The sequence below is a fragment of the Chionomys nivalis genome, chromosome 10 (assembly GCF_950005125.1).
Source record: "Chionomys nivalis chromosome 10, mChiNiv1.1, whole genome shotgun sequence".
Taxonomy (NCBI): domain Eukaryota; kingdom Metazoa; phylum Chordata; class Mammalia; order Rodentia; family Cricetidae; genus Chionomys; species Chionomys nivalis.
This window is the reverse complement of record NC_080095.1, coordinates 23,905,511-23,923,653: the sequence shown is the minus strand read 5'-3', so window position 1 is coordinate 23,923,653 and position 18,143 is coordinate 23,905,511. Positions and strand designations below refer to the sequence as shown.

Genomic DNA, 18,143 nt, shown 5'->3' with positions numbered 1-18,143 from the left:
AAATTTTAAAAAATCAAGGAATCACTGAGCCACACTGGCTAGCTAACGCCTGGTGGCAGCCTGCCTTCTTCTCAGCCTTTTACGTCTTCTGCCTCCCATGGAGTGTGAAAGAGAACCAGCATGCAATGACTTCCCTGCAGAGGGAAGTAGGCCTCATGCTGCAGAAGCAGACGAGCTGACGTGGCTTGTGAAGGCTGAGATCAAAGCCTTGTACCAACCACAGCTCCTCTCTCAGAGCCCTGTGCTCGCCTCGGCCTTTCATATAACTTCGTTTTCAATAGCAGTGGAAATCTCTCTGGCCTTGAGAAAACGGCACAAGCCTCAGCGGTCCACTGGGACCGTTCAAATTTTGTTTCATGACTCCCAAGTTCTGGGGTCCCAGGTAGCTTTTAAAAGCCTCAGTTTACCTTTTGTTGACCAGGAATCATGATCCCACCCTCTCATGGTTACTATGAGACATAAATAAGATAATAGAATCATAGTACCAGGCTCACAAGCTGTTCAACCGATGCCGACTGTCTGGACAGAGCTCAGGACAGAGACTGGCCCTGCTCTTCCCTCAGAGGGAGAGTCCAGGGGTACTTTCAACAAGCCTCTGGGCCTTGGGGTCAGGCCCCCCAGTAGGCCTAGGCTTGCCAGCAAAGCAGTCTGCTCAAACAAGGAAAATATTTGTGTAGGAACCGGCTTTCGACCCCCATGAAGGGAGCAGTCCCTGCCTCAGTGTCAGCAGGGGACAAGACAGCTGCCTGGAGAGGGGAGTCCCCCTCACCCACTGTGCCCTTGCATGGCCTGCTGGCCTGGGTTCCAGGACTCCGCCTTGGCCTCTACGTTCTCAGAATGTTCACTGCAGATTTATCCCTGACTACGAGCCTCATTCTGTCCTGACACACACTGTGGATGTGACCTCTTTGTGTCCCAACAAAGGCCCAGGGTCCATCTTCTAGGCTGAGACCCTGTGGAGTGGTGCAGGTTGTATGCAGACACAAGTGGAGATTCAGGTTCTCATAGTGAGCAGTCACTCAGCTTCTCAAGCCTCAGTCTCCCCATGTGGAGCTAGGACATTGCTAGGACAATGCCCAGCTCGCATTCCATCCATTATAGGTTCATGCTTGGTAGGAGGTCTGACATGCAGAAGGTCCTCACCAATTTCTTGCAGCGCAGCTCCAAGGTCTGCATAGTCTCAACCTCCCCCGTGTTCAAAAGGACCTTCCTTTCATTGGGAGTGAAAAGAAATCCTAGGGGCATTTGGGGGAGTTGGAAAATACAAGCCGTGGTCTTGAGGTTTTTGCTACTGGAACATCATGGTACACGCAGTACTATTTTAACTTCCCCAGTTAAGATTGTTCATGGGGAATTAGGGTAGAGACCTGAGTCCAGACCCCTTGTCTGTCACTAACTTACTGTGGGACCTTGGACAAATTCCTTTCCCACCCTGACCTTTAGTTTTAATCACGTGCAAAGCAAGGATGTGATCTCCATCTGAGGTCTTCTGGCCCCACAGTGTGACGTGGCAAAAAGGAATAGTGGTTGGGGCATCAAGAGTCTAAGAATCTAGATAGTTCTACAGCTAACTATACAGTTCTGTAGATAAGTCACTTCCTCTTTCCAGGCCTCAGATTCCTCTTTTGTCAAAGGAGGATGTTGTTCTGGACCAGAGATGCTGGTGTGTAACTGTGAGCACACTAACAGCACCTCCACTGAGTCTGAACACAGCCTCAGACTGCTCAGCACAGCTCTGCAATGCCCTGGATCGGGAGAACACCCCTAAGATGACCCCAACACAGCTTTCCTTCCCAGTTGACCTCTGAGGTCCTTGCCAGTTGTATCCCGTGACCACTCACCATGTTTGGCCAGGAACCTCAGGGCTTCCAGCTGCCCACTCTGGGCAGCCACAAACAAGGGAGTGATGCTGTAGACATTCTTGGCCTCCACCTTGGCCCCACCGCTCACCAGGATCTCCATGGCCTCCAGGTCATTGCGGGAGACAGACTCATGCAACGCAGTCCAGCCCCTGTTGCAGCGGTGGTTGGTGTCTGCGTTGTATTGCACCAATATCCTCACTGCCTCTGCATTCTTCCGCTCACAGGCTGGAAAAGGCAGAAGAAAGACAGTCAGTGTGGCCCTGAAGATTTGGTAGTCGGCTGGGTTAATCCCCCCAACAGCCCTTGAAGAATGCAATGTCAGTACCTACATCGATAAATAAGCAGGGTAAAGCAGAGAGTGACTGAGGCGGGGTGACACCGGGAGTAAATGTCAGAAGTGGGGTTCAAACCTAGAGAGTCATGTCCAGAGACTCTGTCCCCTAGAATATTCTAGAGTATCCATACTTAAAAGAATACCATTATCCTTTTCAAAGGTATATCAGACACTAGGCCTGAAAGAATCTAGACAAGAAAAATGCTCATTTAACTTGGGTTAACTCCATCTTTCTCATCCTCCTCAAGCCTCTCCTTCAGCTTCTTCTGTCAAAAGACCCTGAAGATGTCCTTGGCTCTGGCCCATGGTTCTCAATTGGGAGCTATAGAGGGCATTGAAGTCACCAAGGCATATGAGCTCTCGAAGCCTGGGGGGCAGTATACACGGGGAGCATCTGCTTATGGTGTTTCAAGGAGGTTCAGTGCCTCACCTCATAAGCCCTGGTGACCTCCCTGTAAACCACATGGCAGAGCCTTCCTGGAGGAGTCTGGGGGATGGGCCATGGGAGGCAACACACAGGACACAGTTGCCTGGAACATTGGTACATGACAGAACCAAGCTACTGGCTAGAACCAACCCTACTTCCTATGGCTCTCTTTGGGATAGCTGAGGTCCCAGGTAACCGTTAAGGGTCCCCGAGAGGACCCTTCTATGTCAGGTTCAGGTGCCTACTCTCTGGTCCTCACTGCCTACAGAATATTATGTGTACTAGATGCCACGCCCACAGGAGATCTGCCTTATGTATCAAATAAGACACTAATAACATTTGCTGGGTGTGGAGATGAAAATGGAGGCTTAAGGAAAGTGCCTTGCCCACCGCACATGCGCTCAACATTATCAGCTAATTGTGATGGATTAGCTAGCCATTGACACTGGGTCTATTAGTGCAGCTAGGGCACACCTTTGAGGCGGTCCTGAGCCAGCCAGGAGGCTTGCTTTGCTTACATCAACATGACAGAGTGTGTATCCCCTCTCCTATCTTCCGGCCTTTATCCATGCTGTTCCCCAAACTTGGCCAGCCGGTAAATTCCTTCCTGCTGGGGTTCAGGTCAGGCATTCCTCCAAGAGGCACCCCCTCCACACATTCCCACCCCACCTCTTGCCAAGCTCTATGTGCTTGTGCTCTGAGTATGTGCTTACACTTGGTGTAGCCGACAGACATCTATCACAGCTTTCCATGCCAAGGTTTCGGTGTCCCTCAGCATGGTGACTCCGGGGAAATATTGGGTGACCCCATGTGCAAGTGCAAGATCGGATTAGCATGCCCCCGTGCATCTTGGAGGGGTAGTACCCTCTGGAAAGTGGACCCTTCATTTATGGGAGCAGTCTGCACACTGCTCAACTGGCTTCTGGACTTCCTGGTCCATGAGAACCTAAGAACTTACCTTTGTAGAGTGGAGTCTCCCTGGACTTGTTAGAAATGTCAGGCTCTGCCCCCGCCTGGAGTAGCATCAGGAGGCAGTCCAGGTGTTCCCTGCACGTGGCCAGATACAGTGCTGTCTCCTCCTGCAGTGTGCGCTGGTCAATGGCCCCCGGGTAGGCTGGGGAAGAGCAGCAGATCTGTGAACAGAGGCAGCCGCACTACCCGCGCGCGTCTTGGCTCCCTCACAGTTCTGAGCAAGGGTGTGGAGCTGCTGCTTCCGAAATCTATCAAGCCCAGGTGGCCTTCGTCTTGCCTCTCATGGTCCTGCTTGGGTTCCTAGCTGTAGAAATGCATCTAGATGCCACCTCCTCTGGGAAGCCTTCCCAGGTTGAGCCCCTACCTCTGAAGTGCCTATTTCTCCCTTGTTCTCTTAGCCACTGCTAGCACGCCCATATCTCATGTAACTTTTTCTCTTAGCATGGCTGGCGGGAGTGAGGACCAGTCAGTGGCCAGGCAATACCTGCCTGTTGGTACTATTAATTCTAATCTTTCTGAATAGGAATATGGGTTTTGGAGATGAGGCAGGACTCGGACAGGGTCCCACAGTTAGTGGGGACAGCATTGGCAGTACACAGGCACAGTTGTGGTTCTTTCCACATCAAATCATCCCCTGGAACATTCTGGAACAAGCTGACAGAGACTGTCCCAGAAATCAGTTCTTCCCTCTTTATATTCTAAGAATTAGGTTTTCTTGTCTGAAAGTCGTGGAGAGATGCAGCAGAGGCTGCGGCAGAGGCCTGTCTACCACCCACCGAGGGAGAGCCCCTATCCCTGATGGCCCTTCAGAGATGGCCCTCACCTTTCTGCAGGATCTTCAGGCAGCCCAGCTGGCCATAGTAGGCCGCCTCATGCAGTGGCAGCCAGCCCTCCTTGTTGGGCTCTGCCAGATTCTTCCCATCCTTGATCATGACCTTCAAGGCTTCTTCATCCCCTTCCTTGATGGCCTTCAGCACGGGATCCATAGCCCTGTGGAAGCAAGCGGCAGACATAGGCAGAGGCTGGGTCAGCGGCCTGTTTCCTGAGAGCAAACAGGACCTGCTGGAGGGTAGGAGCCAGCGCCTGCCCTGGAGTCCCTCTTTCTTGGGTATTCGGTTTGTTCTGGGACCAACGCTTCTGCCCTCCCAGCTCAGCAGATGTAAAACAACTGGGGTGGGTCCTCTGCAAGCCCTGTGGCTTTCTGTGGCTGAAGCTAATGTCACACCCAGACTATTCCTACCAAGGGGACTTGGGCACAGACAGTGGCTGACAGCTGCAGCGGCGTCTGCAGTAACTGGGGGCCTTTCCCAAAGATGGACCTCTGCTTTGTACCAAGCACAGCTACCTATAGGGCTGAATGACTGCAAGAGCTCCCTGAGGCATGGACCTACCAAGGCGCCTCCCTTCACCGTCACCACAGCCTTCCCGTCTCCCCATCGAATCCATTATCTCTACTGCCAGCTGCTGCGAAATGACAGTACTTGAAGGATTAATAAATTAGAAGCCTTCACACTTTAAACCTTCTAAATGTCAAAAGATTTCGAGGGTAGAGAGAGGGGCATCTTTATTTGTCTCACTGAAGGCAATGTGTCCATTTATTCATTTGCTAGTTCATCTGTCTGTTTGCTGGAACCCCTTCCCTCACTGAGTCAGTGGGGACCATGACTATTTAGGGTCCTGGGATCAGGGGCAATGCTAGCTTCGAGGGGAGTCTCCAGGACCAGCACCCAAACCCTCCCGGCTGCTTCCTCCAGCAGGCAATACTTCCTCCTGCCACTCAGCCTCCGGGTTATTAATAGCAGATGGGTAAAGACAGAGACTCAAGGACGAAGGACTGACTAGCTAGCTAGATCCTCAAGGTTCATCAACACCATCACAGCCACCTGCTTGGGTTCCACTCAGGAGCAACCGGATGGAGCCCATCAGTCCCAGGGAGGGCCCCATGGGGTATGTGGCCACTGCTGAAGTGGAAGGGAGTGGGCTGGCTGGTCCTGTGGCCTTCGTCAGGAAGGTTACCACTACGTAATGCTCGCTATCTGACCCACCAGCTGGAGTGCGTCTCTCGAGCTGGGGTTCGCAGACCCTGGGGCCCTCAGTGTCACACACTGACAGCTTCCCCATGAGCTCAGACAAAGTCCCCACCCCAAAGGGGGGAGGTGGTCAGGCATGTTAAATTACCTAGGACTAGCAGAACAGGGCCTTGGAAGACCACGTAGTCCTTCCCAACCCTGCTTTGCAGAAAAGGGAGGCTAGGGGCAGCCTTCCTTGGTGGGACATGCAGAGGTGGGCAGGCCCTCCTTGCGGGGACATGAAGGGGCGGGCAGGCCCTCCTGGGGAGACACGGAGGGGCGGGCAGGTCCTCCTTGGGGGGATATGCAGGGGCAGGCAGGTCCTCTTTTGGGGGATATGCAGGGGTTGGCAGCCCCACTTTGGGGGACATGCAGGCAGTTGTACTGAGATTAGAAATGGGGCTTTCTTTTGTGTCAACCCCAAAGCCCCAAGGACAATGTGGTGCCTGTAGGGTTTAGAGAGGCCAGGAATAAGAATCAGCCAGCTGACTCCTCTTCTCTGCCACACAGAAATGGGGTCCCACCAAGGGAACCTTTTTTGCTTTTAACTGCTACCCTGGAGTTCAGAACAAGGGGGAAAGCACTACCTCCTAACTATAGCATAAGCTCAGTGCCCCAGGCAAAGCCCTCTCCTTTGGCTCTGATTAGTCCTGGCCTTTGGCATCTGGCACTAAATAAAGTATTGTGGGTGGGGATTTAGATGTGCACAGATGAGCCCCTGGAGGTGGCCTGGGGAGATACAAGACAGGGATAAAGAGAAGTGAAAGCCAGCCCCTAGTTCTTCCCCTGGTCCTTTGACCTTGCTAGCGCCCCAGATTCAGAGTTCCATGGAGCTCCTCCAGCAGCAGGTCACAGTCTCTGGAGATGGCTTAGGGGTCAGCCCCGAGCATAGCCTGAATGCCACTCCTTGCGGGCATCAGTCCTATGTCCAGCTCAGCGAGAGCACTGGAATCTAGGGGACACAACGAGAAGGGGATCTAGGGCTACAAATCTACCCCTCTCCCTGCTGCCCCCATTGGAGGCGTGAGCTTGATGGGGCCAGGTGCAGGGGTCACTTACGCCATCTGGGAGGTCTTGAACAGGCTGCTGCTATACTTCTGCATGACCCCTTGGAACAAGCCCAGGGGTGCGTGGGACGGTGCGCTCTCAGGAGGCGAAGACCTGGAGGGTACAGAGCTGGCATGAAAGAGAGAAAAGTACTCTGCATAGGAGAAGCGGGTCATGCTGGAGGCAGGAAGGAGGATGGAGAGTGAGCCGGGAGAAAGAGTCTGAGTGACAGACAGACACAGGGCTCTGAACCAAAGCAGATGGCCGGGTCCTCTCTGTGTGCTGGACACAGCTGCTGTGTCTCTGGATTATTTTTGGCCCTTGGAGGAAGCCCTTAGAGATTTAAATGACCATATAAGACAACAATGAGGTTAACCTCACCCCGCCCCCACCGCCCCCCTCCTCAGCCAACCACAAGGGAGCAGATATGAAGCAAGGTGACATTCTTCACTGGGGAGGATGTGAGAAGTGGTCGGTGGCAGGACTCAGGCTGGAAGGTCATGGGGGTCTCGGTGGGGCTGGACAAGAGATTCCTGGGCAAGCAAGGGAACGGGAGAGCCAGTCTGAGAAGCCACGGCACGAAGCCCTTTTCCTCACCTTGCTGGCTTCTCATAAGAGTACAATGTGCCCCATAGTCATCTTGGGACACAGCAGTCTAGAAGGTAACCCAAAAGGGTGTGGACGGAAGGTCAGACAGGGTTTCAAATCCGTGTGCTACTTGCTGTGTGACCTGGAGACAGGCTCATTTTCTCTGTGCCTGAGTTCTCCCATGTACAGTGGGAGGAGAGCATTTCTGTCTCAAGAGCCTGTGTGAGATGCTTAGCTGTTCATTCTAGAACAGTGTCCTTCAAAGGCTCGAGTCTTATAGGCTTGTCCCACAGTAGTGCTGTGGCTTGGGGAAGGGATTGGATCAAGAGGGTTCTGTTCTCACCCTTGGATTCTGATCCATTGACTGGTTCAGAATTGGATGATGTGGCAGGAAGCTTTAATTGTCAGCTTGACACAGCCTGGACTCACATAGGAAGAGAATCTCAATGAGACTGCCTAAATCAGGCTGACCTCTGGGCATGTCTGTGGGCCTTGTCTTATTTAAGTCAAATGGATGTGTGAAGACCCAGTCCACTGTGGGTGGCATCATTCCCTAGGCAAGAGTCCCTGAACTGTAGGAGAGCAGTGAAGTCAAGATGAGCACAAGCAAGCACACATAGGCGTCCATTTCTCTCTGCTCTTAACTATGGCTGTGAAGTGACCAGACATCTCAGGCTTCCCCGTGGTGGTGGGCTAGAACTTGGGGGTGTAAGCTGGAGTGAACCCTCTTTCTCCTAAGTTGCCTTTGTCAGAATATTTTTATCATAGCAACAGAAATGAAATGAGGGCTGATGGCTTCATGGGGAAGCAGTGGAAATATAGGACCCGAGATCCAGTTGGCAGGAATGGGTCCTTGGCCCTTGTCTTAGTGAGGGTTTCTATTGCTGTGCTAAAACCTCTATGACTGAAAAACAAGTTGTCGAGGAAAGGGTTGATTTGGCTTACACTTCTAGATCATAGTCCATCATTGGAGGAAGTCAGGACAGGAGCTTTAACAGGGCAGGAACCTGGAGGCAGGAGCTGATGCAGAAGCCATAGAGGAGAGCTGCTTACTGGCTTGCTCCTCACAGCTTGCTCAACCTGCTTTCTTATAGAACCATGACCACCGGCCCAGGGATGGCACCACCCACCACGGGCTGGGTCCTCCCCCATTAATCACTAATTAGAAAATGAGCTGGATCTCAAGGAGAGGAGACATTTCCTCAACTGAGGCTCCTTCCTCTCTGATGACTCTACATTGTGTCAAGTTGACACACAAAGCAGCCAGCACAGCTCTTTTCTCTCTTTCATTGCTTCCTGTCTACTGTAAGGCAAGAAACCTTCTAATCCATGTGTTTCCACCACTATGATATCCTGCTGCACCTCAGGCCTCTAACAGGGGGCTGTTGGCCATGGATGAAGCCTCTGAAACTGTGGGCCTGAGTAAATCCTTTCTTCTTTAATCCGTTTCTCTCAAGCTTTAGTCCCCAAGGTCACCTGGCACAGACACAGATGGGACTCAAGTCAATGACTGAATTTTTTCACTATATTGAGCCTCAGTCCCCTTGACTAGAAGGGCTGATAGAGATGTGACAGTCGTTCCAATCTGGTCTTCTCTGGGGCTTCAGGGACAACAGGCTTAGCCCCTTTTCATCTTCTAGCAGGTCAGCCTTGTACCAAGCACTCCCTACCTTGCTGTCTGGACACATGCTGGAGACTGTCTGTGGAATTTAAGGATCCTGACCTTATAAGCCAGGGCACAGCCTCCGACTCTGTGGATCCCTCAGCAAAGCCAAGTTGTGGTGCAGAGGACATGGCCAGGAGAGAGAAGTGGAGAGGAGGCTTGGTTCAAATCAGGCTGGAGGCCTGGCCACCTTCGCCTTCCTTGTTTGCATTTTCGTTCTCCAGTCCCAACTCATCACACCCTTCTACACAATAAGTTGTGTAAGACACCTGATGCATTCATTTAGCAATTTTCATTCTGTAATTATTAAGGTGGGTGTTAATATTGCTGCCTTTTACAGATGAGCAAGCAGATAGTGGGAACTGCCCAGGATCCCACACAGCAGGTGAGCAGAGCCAAGGGTCAGACAGCCCCTAAGGCCCCTCCATCCTGCAGAGCCTGGCTTCTTCTTGCCTCCTAACCCTGCCTTCAGCTCCATGACCTCCACACTGGTTTTGCGCCTTTGAATGTGTACAGATTCTTCCTGAACTTTGTGCCTGTTTCTTTACTTGCAAAGTGGGGTCAGGACAGATCTTGGGGTTCATCGCTGCCTTTGTGGTTTAAGAAGCTCAGTTTGATATAGATCCAAGAACCCCCCCAGTCCTGATAAGGATGTGCACAGCCTATCTCACTTGACCTGTTTGCACAGGCCCCATGTTCCCCTCTCTCTTCCCAAACCTAGGAAGGCAACTTTGACCAGGCTACCTCTGTAGTCAGCAAGAATGAGCTCTCCATGAGACCCTGGAATTCCCGGTCCATGTGGCCTATAGATATTGTCCAAATGTGTTAGCAAGATGATGCACAGTAGTAAACACTGCCACATTCACCTAAAATGAGGACCCGTCCATGTGACGTGATAACAGGAAGAAGGGTAGCTGAGATGAGGAACCAAAGCTGATGCGGTACAGTGCCACGGCAGGGTCACAGGTCTCCACCGTGTAGGACCAATCTCACAGAGTACCCTCCTGATACCTCCATGGCAGCACAGGTGTGCCATTCCCATTCTGCCCGATGAAGAAACAGACATGATGGATTCAGCGATGTGCCAGCCCTCGCTCTGTCCCAAACCCGGTGTCAGGGACTGGGCTGGTGGATCACTGAGTCATGTATTATTATGGATCCTTAAATGCTCAGAGGCCACATGTGCGTGACAAGGCCACACACCCACAGAGCTACAGGGAGGGGTTGAGAGAAAGGCAGGAGAACTTGTTCTAGGAGCCCTGAAATTAGGGTCAGCAGTGTGACTGCTCACAGTGCTCAAGTTCCGAGTCTCGGGCTAGATGGGAAGCCAAGTGACTTTTGTGCTTTCAAAGCAAAGTAGAAAGCCCCACTTCCCCTCTGCTGGCTGCGTGAGGGGAATTCCCAGCAGAACCAACCACTGGGTTGAGTCATCTTGGTTGAGAGGAACATGCTTCCGTGGGATGTGGCTATAGGTTATGAACTAGTCCAGGTAGAGACTAGCTGAACCGCAACCCCCACCCCCACCCTGCTGAAACACAGCAAACATCGCTGCTGTGCCTACCCTTCTGGGTTGCCATGCACCTTTAGGCTTTGCCTTCTTCAGGCTGCAAGCTTAGGGAGGGCATGACCAGATGCCAGGATGTACACAGGCTGTGTACAGCAGTTGCGGTCGCTTGATTGGAATCGTCTGCAGCTATGCACCCCATCCCAAGCAGCCTCATTTATGCACCCCATCCTAAGCAAGTCCAGGTTTATGTTTTCTTCCCTGGTCTCATCTGAGAAGAGCAACCTTCAATAAAGCACAGGCATTTGAAGGCTTTGAAGACCAGCTCCAGTTGCCCACTGCTGGTCCATCGTAGTAACCGCAGGTTCTCTACATCAAGGATATATGAACCCATTTCCCCATTGGACGGGGAGCTGGATATGCCTCTTGGGAACTCTTGGGGGCCATGCTTGGCAAATGACCTTTATGACTGTTCAACTTTGTCCATTCACCTGGAAGTGCGGAAATGGCTCTAAAAAGAGACCGCATGTTTGATTGGCTGTCCCCCTGTAGCCATCTTTTCTAAGACCCCATACACCAATTTGAAGACAATGACAAATTACATTGCCAAGGTATGCTCTTGGTTTTGAAGTGTGTATTTGCCTAAAATTATTCATTAGATACCTACCATAAAAAAGGCACTGAGACACAGTGATCAATGTCTCCTCGTCCCCAAGAAGTCATCATAGGAATGCTCTCAGGAGGCTTTCCCAGCATGACATGAAAGATGGCCTGTGAAGTTGAGGCGGCCTTGAAGTTGGGGCCCCAAGGACTTACCTAGGCAATAGCCGGAAGTGAATGCAAGCCACAGGGCGTGGGGACGATGGCTTGAACCTGCCATATCGTGTTTGCCTTTTACAAGAAGACTACATGGGGGCTGGAGTGTGCAGCAGAGCGTTTGCCTAGCAAGGGCCTGGGTTCTATCCGTACACCAAAAGAAAAAAAAAAAAGATGAAAAAAGTATCCCGCAAGATGAGCAGGCTTTAGCTATTGCCGTTTTGAGAAAGGATGGTTACAAGTGGTCAGGGCAGGACACTCTGAGCTGGGGATATCCAACCTGAAGTCGTGGCAAATCCAGTAAATGACATAGAAAACCCTTGACCCTCCAGATCCACCTCTTTCCAGTTCCTCTATTCTCTCCTTCTATTCACCCATCCCCTTGTTTATAAGTGATCATTTGGTGCATGGTCACGACAAGGGCTTCCCAGAGCAGATGAGGGGTTTGAGAGCTCCTAGAATTTCACAGGCCGCTGACAGAAGCAGGCACACAAGGTTTCCAGGTAACATCCAGGGCCATCCATGCAGGAACCCCCAGGAGAGACAGTAAGTACCTTCAGCCTGCTTCACCTGGAAGTGGTTAGGGCAGGACTCACTGAGAACAAGATAGCTAACCTGAGAGCCAAAGGGTGAAAAGGAATCCCTGAAGCCTGTGTGCTGTCCTGGGTCTATTGGATATATTGGAACATCCAAAGAGAAATGAGCAGGGCTCATAGGTCCTGTACTCCCTCTAACTTCTAGCCCTATTCATGAGTCTGCAGGAACCCTAGACCTCTGTAGCTGTGGGAGTGATGTCACGAGGCTGAAGCCCGCCTTCGAGGTGGGAGGCAAGAGAGCGGAAGGAGCATGGCTCCGCAGAATCAGCAGAGCCTACGGACTGCCCGGCCCTGCTGTGCACCTGCTTTGTTGATTGTGAAAAGACAGAGACACGGCGCAGCTCTAAGTGTGCGTGTGTCTGTACACAAGCGCTGTGGGTGTGTGGAGGAGGTGAGGTATTGCTGGTGAGAGCCTGCACCTTGTGGATGGCCAAGGTACTGTCATGGGACAGATCCAGATGAAGGTTGCCTGACCTTGGACAAGCAATTTCACTTCAGGTAAGCCCCACAAGGCCGGACAGATGTAAATGTCACAGTGTGTTTCTATCTCCTTATCTCACAGCAGGGGGCAGTTCCAGAGCTCAAGGTCGTGAGTTCTAAGGACACCCCCCCCCAGGAGGGCCTCCTGAGTTAGGGAGGATGCTGCAGGATCCCAGAGATGCGTGGGCGCCTATAGCAGTCCCATCTACGTCTGTCTGGTCCTCTCCTGAGAAAGAGGAACCTGTGTGTGACTTCAGCTAAACCAGCCAAAACAGGAAGTGAATGAGCCAGGTCCTACCCAGGGTTTCTGAGGCCCTGATGGGATGTGGTCAGGGTCAGCTTAGGAGCCTGAGGTCTTATCCTCCTCCCCACGGCCCAAGAAGACTGCCTGGCATCCTCATAGAAGGGACTCTCAGAATAGGGTGCCCTGGCCTTGGCACAGCCAGTTAGGTACAAGTGACATGACATTAGCAAGGGGCAGTGTGCACTGATGTAAACACTGATAGCTGTCACCCAGAAACAGGGCTGGCCTCATCTCCCACGTACGCGTCATGTCTGCCGTGGCTCACACTAGCGAGATCTGTACATTAAAGTTGTTAGAAGAGGGAGCAGAACTGCTGAGAGTGGGTTGGGGGCTTTCCCAAGGTCAAGGTCTCATAGGGGCCACTGGTTGCTGGAGACACAGATCTGAGGCCCATGGCTCGCAGTCAGAGAGCCACCACCTGCTACAACAGTTACCGCCCCCATGCGCCTGACCTCTAACACATGCCGCCTTGGCTGGGGCAGGGGCAGCAAAAGCACCTCCACTGTTTATACATTTCCTTCCTAAAATCACTTGAAGAGTAAATGTCAAGTGCCTTTCAGGCTGTCCCTGCAAAGACGGTGTCCCCTGGATCAATATTGGCAGCCACTGGCCACACGTAGCTAATGAGCGCTCAGAACGTGGCTGATGTGAATGTGAAATACACATGATGTTAAGAACTTGACAAGAGATAGTTAAGCCTTACGTATTTTATGTGTGTGTACGTGTGGGCACGTGTGTGCCGAGGTACCCATGTGGAGGTCAGAGAACAACTCGTTGCTTCTTTCTTTTCACCAGGTGGTAGGTACCAGGGTGAAACTCAGGTCACCAGTCTTGGAAGACTGTGCCCACTGAGCCACCTCACCAGCCATTCAGGTAAAATGTCTACATTGGTGATGACGAGAAATGAAGATGCTTAGTGGGATCGGGACCTGGCCCTGGCATTTGAACTGGCTTTTGGGAACCTGTTCCTCATACTGGGTTGCCTTGCCCAGCCTTGATGCAGGGGAGGAGCTTGGTCCTGCCTCAGCTTGGTGTGCAAAGCTTTGTTGACGCCCATGGGAGAACTGCCCCTTTCTGAATGGAAACGGAGAAGTGGATGGGGGGAATAGGCAGGAGGCAGGGGGAGGGAACTGGAAGAGAGGAGGGAGGGAAAACTGTGGTCAGCATGTAAAATAAATGAAATTTTTAATTAATAAAATATATATAAATTGTGGGTCATGGTTGTGTATGCCTGGATTCTCAGCAATGGGGAGACCAAGGCAGGTAGACTGAGAGTTTGAGGCTAGCCTGGGCTACACAAGTGAGACCCAGATCAGCCTGAGCTTATGCAATTTGACAGTGTCACAAAAATAAATTTTTATAAAATGATGTAAATTTTCACTTGCATAACCGACTATCTATGTGGCACTGTGGACTCGGTCTGTGGCTTTTCACGCGGCCTCAGGTCATAGTGTTGGACAGTCCAGGGGCTGAGAAGATGAGGTGCCAGAGAGATAGATGCCTTCTGCTGGGCAGGTGTGTTTTCAGTAGACGCTGGCCAGCTGCAGCAGGAAGCCCTAGCCCCACTCTGAACAATAGTCCCCTGTATTCAGGCATAAATCAGTAGGAAAGACCATGTCTGGGCTTTGGAGCTAGCCAATTCCAAGTTGCTAGCCTTGTAACTCTGGGTCAGTTAGTCAGCCTTAAGTTTCAGTTCCCCAACACAGAGACCATTTAAATGGTCCTTTAGAAGATTTTTTAAAAATGGAAGCATATAGAATCAACCACAAGAGAGCATTGGTCCCACACTCATGGAGTCGACCAACTTCAAGTAAAAATTATTTGAAAAACCTGTGTGTTCTGAACCGTACATACAAACTGTTTGCTTGCCATTATTCCCCAGATGCTATAACATGACAGTTAGTTACGCAGCATTTGTATTCACTATCAAAAGTGACCTAGTGGTGACTTAAAATATACAGTTGGGGTATGCATAAGTTATACAATATTTTAAGTGAGAGCCTTGGGCCACAAGCATCCTGGATCCCTTCCCACTGTGACTTTAGATGACAAATGTAGTCCATTGAAGGGTCAGATATCAGAATATTTTGTTTCAGTATGAAAATCCTGGGGCGTCTGACGCTTGAGGAAGGCCCTGAGGTCCATCTTCCCGTCATCGGCCTGGCCTCGCTTACCTGGTCCATGGGTGGAAATGGCCTGGCTGGGGGCTGGTCTGAGGGGACACAGTGGTCTCAGCAGGGGCTGGGCCTCGAGTCTTGTCTGCCAGGCTCTGCTCGATGGCCATCTGGAGCAGCTCCTCCTCACTTAGGCTGCTGTACAAGCTGTATTCCTCCTGTCCAATGGCATGCTGGCTACCCCGAGTGGTGATCTCGGTCGCCATCCTGGCCACTTCTCCTCCACCTTCTAGAAGAGAGACTCAGCAGTAGCAGGCACACAGCAGGTGACAGATCCTGTGAGGAAACCAAAATCACCCCAGTCAGTCAATGAGTGCCCCACGAGACAGCCATGTTTGCCCACAGGGAAAGCTATGCGATTATGTATCTTTTAACATGCATGTATGTGTCTGTGTGCTAGTATGTACACCTTAGTGTGGATGCACATGGAGGCCAGAAGACGGTGTCAGGGCTCCCGCAGCTAGAGCTGCAGGTAGCTGTGCACCATGTGATATGGGTGTTAGCAACCAGACTGGATCCTCTCCATGAATAGCAAGTGTGCTTAACCGCTGAACATCCTTCCAGCTCACACTTTCAAAAAACTTCATTCATTTGGACATGGAATCTGTCTGAACATCAAGCCATCTCCACAGCCATCTGTTCGCTCATCGCGTCACCAATCCATCTAGCCTCCAAGGCAACATCCTGTTGTTCATCCTCTCACACATCTGTCTACCCACCTCCAGCTGTGCACACCCAGCTTCCCATCCATTCTCCCATGTGTCCTCTTCCCTGCCCATGTGTCCAAACAGTCAACTATCCTACCCATCCATCTATCTTCCTACCCATTGACCAGGTCGTGCCCTCAACCACTACTGCCTCAACATTATTCGCCAACCCATCTGAGCTTCCAACAATCCATCCACCCATCCATCCAACCTTCCACACATCTGTCCACCACCCACGCTTCCATCTATTCATGCCCTCAGCCACATAGCCCCCTCCTCCAGCCCATTCCCTTTTAAACCTATCTGTGTTGGTACCCACTGCATTTCCATTCCAGGAACGCTCTCTGTACAGGTGTGATTGCATATATCAACTAAGAGATTAGTTCTTGTGCAACTACTCTGGGCCAGGCACTCTTCTGAGGACACAAAGACCTCAGCATCCTGACTCCTGCCTCGTGAGCCACACAGTGTCATATGCATTCCCCCCATCCAGTCCCAGCTGCGTCCCACACTGGCACATCAAGCCTGCTCCTCGCTGTGGGAGGCCTGAGAATGCTGGGGATGAGTCAGACATGGGCTCACGCTTGGGATGGCATGATCCGGTTAAGACCGGCCATCACAACAGTTTGTTGCAGGGCCTCTTCTAAAAGATACAAATGCCTGGAAGAGAACAGAGCAGGCAGAGCGACACTCTTTCAACGAATGAAATCAAACCAGCCCAACCTGTGATATTTACTGGCTTGCAACAGTGTGGCCACAGGTCAATGGTTCTCAGCCCTGGCTGAGCATTCAAGTCACATGAGATCTTTAAAAAAAAACATGCCCCGCCAAGTGCCAGCATTCTAGTCTAGCAAATATGTGTCCCCTCCCCCAGAGACAGATGTCCTTCTCCTTCCCCTTGGATATTGGGTCCAAGCCCTTGAGAATTGCTCTCCCAAGTGGAAGCAGACACACCAGACACATGAGAGAGCTCTTCTGACGTGTCCAGTGGAGAGAATTTCCCATAAGACCTGCTTCTTTACAACCTGGGCCCCTGAGAGAATACACCAGGCTCCTGAGGGTAGCAAACTACACCCATCAGGGTTTCTGCCCAGTTGATGAAAACCCTCCTCGGCCAGTGGGAGGCCGACACCCACTCCTAAGCTGCACTATCCTCAAGTGAGTAGGAACCTCCATGCCGCAGCCCCCAACCCAGCCTGCAGCTCAGTCCTTTCTCATCTTTTCTAAGGGCTGCTTTGCTATATGGTGTTCTTGTGACTCCAATTAACTGGTACCCAGGAGATCAGTCCAACCCTTCTCAGAGAAGCCATCTAAATAGCCTACAACCCAAACACCAAGAGGCATTCACTTCATTAATACTGAAGGGTTCAAATTCAAATCTAAAGCAGCACATCTGCCCCTGCCCCACACAGTTCAAATGAAAATAGTGGAAAATGTCAATGCCAGGGAGTGTATGAAGATCACCACAGAGAATATGGGTCATCAGGGATAGTGTAGGGTCATTGCCTCCCCAGCACCAGGAGGAGCAGAAAATAACAAAGCCACTTTGGAAAGTCAATGGTGTTTGCTAAAGCTGATCACACAAATGGCCTAGCGATCCTCTTCCAGCTACATCCCAAAGAACTAGGGACACATATGTAGATAAGCAAGGTCTAGAATATTCAAGGCAGCATCACTCATCTAAACCCAACTGAAACAGATCCGCAATGCCCACCAAAATAAATGACCTAACTAACATAGGAACCAGGCAGGCTGTGGAGAGCGTGTACCCAAGAGAACACAGCCTTGCACAAGAATGACTCAAAACAACACTGAGTCATATATACATAGTTCACATGTATATACATGATCACACTTATATCAAGTTCTATAACAGGCTAAACTACCTACAGTGATGGAACCCAGAGGCTTAGTTCTTTTGAGAAGCTGCTGTCTGCATACAGGGACCACAGTGCAGGCAGATTCCTTGAGTATCCGCTGCTAAGTATTTTCATGGCACAGTGAATATCTGTAAGGGTTCCTGGAATCATTCACACGGGACTTGTGCACACATGAACATGTTACATTGCTGTGACCTACAACTCAAAATACAGAAAATACCAATTAGAAAGTACCACGTCTGAGCCCTACCTCAATCCCCAGTGCTCAGAGTCCTGGAGTGTGGTCTGGGTTTCAGCCTGTCAATTTGAAAATGAGCCCAGGCAGGTGGGAACCACTGATGTGGGATTCCCCTCTGCATGCTGAGAATATGTTTTATTACCACTTGTTAATAAAGAAACTGTTTCAGCTAATGGCTTAGCAGAGTAAAGCCAGGCAGGAAATCTGAACAGAGATATAGAGAGAAAGAAGGCAGAGTCAGGGAGACACCATGTAGCTGCTGAAGAAGAAAGAGTCACTGCTGGAAACTTTCCAGTAAGCCACAGCCTCGTGGTGATACGCAGATGAATAGAAATGGGTTAATTTAAGACATAAGAGCTAACTAGAAAGACACCTAAGCTATTGGTCAAACAGTGTTGTAATTAATATAGTTTCTGTGTGATTATTTGGGTCTGGGAAGCTGGGAAACGAACCAAACAAGCAGTCTACAAGCCACTGGCCAC

At 51.0% G+C, this 18,143-nt stretch overlaps 1 protein-coding gene across 1 annotated transcript in view; it reads right to left on the bottom strand.

The window, feature by feature from the left end:
• Positions 1–18,143, bottom strand: part of Asb2 (ankyrin repeat and SOCS box containing 2) — a 36,709-nt gene that overhangs the window by 11,088 nt on the left and 7,478 nt on the right. The window contains exons 2-6 of the mRNA XM_057782650.1: positions 14,837–15,112; positions 6,724–6,825; positions 4,419–4,585; positions 3,582–3,737; positions 1,842–2,087 (exon numbers count right to left, since the gene is read on the bottom strand). Coding sequence (XP_057638633.1) covers positions 1,842–2,087; positions 3,582–3,737; positions 4,419–4,585; positions 6,724–6,825; positions 14,837–15,042 — 877 coding nt within the window. The 5' untranslated portion in view covers positions 15,043–15,112. The remainder of the gene's footprint in view (positions 1–1,841; positions 2,088–3,581; positions 3,738–4,418; positions 4,586–6,723; positions 6,826–14,836; positions 15,113–18,143) is intronic.